This window comes from Orycteropus afer, unplaced genomic scaffold, assembly GCF_000298275.1.
Source record: "Orycteropus afer afer isolate SDZICR_OR568_19922 unplaced genomic scaffold, OryAfe1.0 scaffold00498, whole genome shotgun sequence".
NCBI classification, from domain to species: domain Eukaryota; kingdom Metazoa; phylum Chordata; class Mammalia; order Tubulidentata; family Orycteropodidae; genus Orycteropus; species Orycteropus afer.
This window is the reverse complement of record NW_006922085.1, coordinates 1,261,182-1,265,416: the sequence shown is the minus strand read 5'-3', so window position 1 is coordinate 1,265,416 and position 4,235 is coordinate 1,261,182. Positions and strand designations below refer to the sequence as shown.

Below are 4,235 nucleotides of genomic sequence, written 5' to 3'. Positions count from 1 at the left end.
CACTGCCTCGGTGACCCTGCCACCCCACAGCACAGTGTAACCCCCACAGGAGAGCATCTTTGACACCCTGAAGACTGCTAGTGTTTAAAACCAGATGAAATTCCCTTCTTTAATGAGGAGATTAAAAAAGACCCTGTTTGCTCAGAAGGGTTATGTCAAGAGACTGAATTATTTTTCTTTTTAAACAGGTGGTGACATTTCTGTAAAACCTGTGGCGCTGCAGTGGGGGTGGGGGGCACAGTGGAATGTGTCTGATGGATTCCAAAGAGTGGAGAGGAGCACACTGTAATTGAGCGAGGGGGTGCTGTGAAGACCTGCTGCAGGGCCGCCCTGAGTGCCTGGATTTCTGGTTCTGTGCTGTTGACTGGTCACCTTAGTAGTCTGCTCACAGTGAAGTGAGCCCTCAAGTAAATCTGACTTTGTCCCTTTCTCCCTTGCACTGAAATGTGTTTATAATTCCCTAAGCATTAGCCACTCACTCCCGGTCTGTTTCTGCTGAGTCACCTTGGAATTCCCAGCTAATCAAATAGAGATGTTCAGTGTTTGGGTCTCCTGTCCTCCACCTTTTGTGGAACCCAGGAGTTCACTTATGTCCCTCATTAGCCTTGGTTAATTGAGACTGTGCGGGGGTACCAAGTGATAACACGTAAGTGCTGTTGGAACACAGCTGGGTATTGTGTGCCTCTCCACATTGGCTTGAGAATGAGAATTTACCTGGGAGAATGTCAGCCCTAGAAAAGTGCTCCTGTTCTTGACAATTTTAAGAGCTGCAGCGGGCTTCTTCCGACGGGTCCCCAGCCCCACCCCCCACCCCCGCGTGGCTTCCCCTCCCGGCCGCGTGGCTTTACAGAACCAGGTCGTCAGGGCTTTTTGCCTGACCTTTTACCCGAGCCGTGGGGGTTGGGGGCCGCCAGTCCCGGTGCGCAAGGCGACCGTTGGGACCAGCAGTGGCAGCGGCTGCTCGGTGAGGACGCGGCTGCAGGGCTCTGGCCCGAGGGTGGCGCTGGGGCGGGGTCGAGAGGGAAGCGGTGGGCTGGGCGGGCGTGCTGGCACTCCTCCAGTGGGATTGCGGGCTCCTACTGTTGAGCCACAGGCGGCGCGCCCAGTGAGACGGCGACCTAGTGTGGGTTTCCCTACCCTCCAGCCTGTAGCGCACCTGTCAAGCTCAAGGAAATCGTGGCAAGTGCCTTTTTAGGGTATAGTTTGCCAGAGCATCTGTGAAGTTGTCGTTCTATTGTGTGTGTGCGTTTCCAATTCATTACATAATAAAGACATGGTCCCTTTTAGGGGAAATGTCTGAAAAACTAAGAAGATGCAGAAAGGAGCTGACTGCAGCCATCGACCGGGCCTTTGAAGGAGTAAGTCATTCCCAAGAGTGCCCTGGCCCACAGAGGGCGGACCTGCCCGCCTTACTCCTCCCACTACACCAGCTCCTCTGCAGGAGACACACGCTCGCCGCCTGTGCTGCAGCACCCTTTGCTCCAGTCCCGTGTGCTGTTGAGAAGGAGAGCCTTGCTTTTGCACCAAACCATGCCCCGGTGAATGCAAAACCACATGTTTTCTGCCCCAAAAGAAAACCTCTGACCAGCAAGGAAAACGTATTGATGCATTCGTCCATTTTGGCACCTGAAAGGCAGTTTTGGAGAGCTGCGGGAGATGGGGAAAACTGGAGAAAAGAAAGTTTAAGGTGATTCTAATCTGATAGTTCAAAACGTATCATTAAGGCAATTCTTGTTTCTGAAAACATTCTTGAAGAGTGTAGATTGTGTCTGACACTGCCCTTGGCTCCTCTGGGGCACACTAAGACCATGTTTGAGAGTTTCACAGACATTCTTCAGAATCAGGCCCCAAAATAGTTAATGTTTCCTGGGTTTTGGTTGGAGGGGTCCAGGGTGTTGTCAATTTTGAAGGTCAATCAGGTCATGGAAACCACTTTACAATACTCAAGGGGATAGTAAACTGTTAAGTAACTTGAATTTTTTTTCTTTTTTTTTTTACACTGCAGAAACAGAAATCTTAATTCCAATGTCTGAGTCTGGACACTGGGGGTTTTGCCCACACTGGGGAGAGGCTGCCCCCTCCTTCCCTGGCTGCATTCTTGCCTCTGTCCCTGTCTGTCCCCCAGCCGTTCCTGGGTTAAGGTTTTCTCTAGACCTTTTCTTCTCAAGGTAACTTCATTCTGCCAGGTCCCAGATGCCTTGATTTGGAGCAAGAACCACTTTAGGAATGAAACATTCTGCCATCTTGGTTCCCCTGTAGGCAGGGAATCCAGAGACTGTTTTACTGGCTCAGCTCCACAAATAATTTATTGTTATCATAAGCACTCATGCACAGTTGGTGATGCTCATGAGCCATTATGGTATTAGTCATTAGATGATATTTCTTCACTGATTTAACAATTTCCAATTGTCCTGTAATTACGGCATAAGTGACAAGTTTTTATCTTTAAGATTTATCTAACAAACACTGTTCCCCACCAATAGTTTCTTGAAAGAAGATCTAATTCCCCACTTTTCCCTCCCCTGTTCCCCCTCACCTCCATCTTGGGGTTGCAGGAAAGATTTGGAGGGAGATTTGAAGGTTGACTCAAATATGCCATTCAACAATTCTACCCAAGAAGTCACAAAGGATCTGCTTGAGATGATTGGTAAGTATAGATGGCTGGTCTATCCATTCCTCAGGAGGGAAGGGCCCTCAGCAGGCTCCCAAGTCAACAAAAGCCACGCTTTTATCATGAATTCATTCAGCAGATTTGTTTTGTTCACAACAGGTTCTCCACAGAGTGGTGAGCAAAACCAGCCCTGTTCTTGCCCTCATAGAGCTGACAGCCTAGGGGGGGACACAGCAATCAGGTTATTACATAAATGTCTAGATACAGTGAAGCCCTCAGGAAAGGGACACTAGCCCCAAGGACTTGGTGGTTGGTTGAGTTTACAAGCTGAAGGAAATAAAGAGATAGGCAGGAGGAGGGCAGAGCAGTCCAGCTGAGGTGGGAAAATCAAAATGAGAAGAAAAATTAGAAGCCAAAACTCCCATATATAACTCTACCACCCTGAGATAGCCAGTGTTCACATAGGTGTACATCCTGTCAGACATTTTCTTTTACACACACATCTATATTCTGTGTGTAGATTGATTTTAAATGGCTCACACTGCATAGTAGACAAATAGCTCCTAATTAATGGATGTATAGGCTTGGGCGCTGCCTGGAAGTGTTGGCTCTGAAGGGCTTCCCAATTTATGAGGGATTAAAAGGAGGAGGCCTTGGGGGATACTCGCCCTAGACCATAAAGCAAGACCTCTGCCAGGCCACCACTCCAGTGCACTGAGTCCTCCATTTTCCCAGAGATGCAGTGAAGCCTAATGGTCTCTGCCCACCCCCTTACACTGCTCTTGCCAGTGTCAGGCAGCACTTTGGTTAACTATCCCACCATGTTTTGTCATCCCTGCAGGTCAGGGAGTTCTTGGAGAACCAGGACAAGTGTGTGCAGCTCTGTGTTCCCCTACTAACACCTTCCTTAGGGCTGGCAGATAGTTGGGATCTGATAAATGCTCGGCCTAAAAGGAGGGAACCATGCCTGCTTTCCTGGTCCTCTCTTTGTGGGCCAGCCTGCCCTGGGTGGGAATGCTTGCCTTTGCACAACCCATACATGTTTTTAACTTATGTCTGAAAGACCTTATGAAACCTCTCACTAAATTTATAAAATTTATAAAGCTGAATGTTCTTATTTTTAAGACCATACAAGCATCCGGACTATTGAAGAATTGGCTGGAAAACTAGAATTTGAGAATGAGTTGAACCGCATGTGTGGTCGCTGCAACGACTCACCCCTCAAAGAAGAAGCCTGGGCCCTGCTCGAGGACGAGAACCCACAGAAGTCCTCAGATGCTGACCCTGGTGGTCTCAAGCAGACTTTTGATGATTACAGTATCGTTGAGACTGTTCTGGATTTGGAAGAGGACTACAACTTGATGACCTCTTTTAAATATCAAACTGAATAGGACAGTTGATTTTAGCTTTGATTGCGAGGCTGACATGGAGCCTCTGTGGGAGCACCTTGGTAGTCATCAGGGACCACATTTTTCAAAGGATTGGCAGAATCTGAATTACCACACCATTTTTAACTTCTAATTCAGTCACTTTTAGAGCTGAGAGCCTAGTTTTTATCTTCTGTCGCTTTGAAATGTTTAATTTGTTTCCCCCACTTTTCTTGACATATTGAATATGTGTATGT

General features: G+C 47.9%; 1 protein-coding gene across 1 annotated transcript; it reads left to right on the top strand.

Moving 5' to 3' along the window:
* Nucleotides 1-1,259: 1,259 nt before the first annotated feature.
* Nucleotides 1,260-4,002, top strand: CUNH3orf62 (chromosome unknown C3orf62 homolog). The gene is made up of 3 exons (XM_007955371.2): nt 1,260-1,687; nt 2,556-2,647; nt 3,737-4,002. The coding sequence occupies exons 1-3, from the start codon at nt 1,293-1,295 to the stop codon at nt 4,000-4,002; spliced, it is 753 nt and encodes a 250-aa protein (XP_007953562.1). The 5' UTR covers nt 1,260-1,292.
* Nucleotides 4,003-4,235: the final 233 nt, after the last annotated feature.

Excerpts from the sequence above, each read along its gene's own strand:
- CUNH3orf62 (XM_007955371.2), top strand. The coding sequence starts at position 1,293 with ATGTCTGAAAAACTAAGAAGATGCAGAAAGGAGCTGACTGCAGCCATC. Across the intron at positions 1,688-2,555 it reads TGGAGAAAAGAAAGTTTAAG|GAAAGATTTGGAGGGAGATT; the intron begins GTGATTCTAATC and ends TTGGGGTTGCAG. Across the intron at positions 2,648-3,736 it reads GGATCTGCTTGAGATGATTG|ACCATACAAGCATCCGGACT; the intron begins GTAAGTATAGAT and ends CTTATTTTTAAG.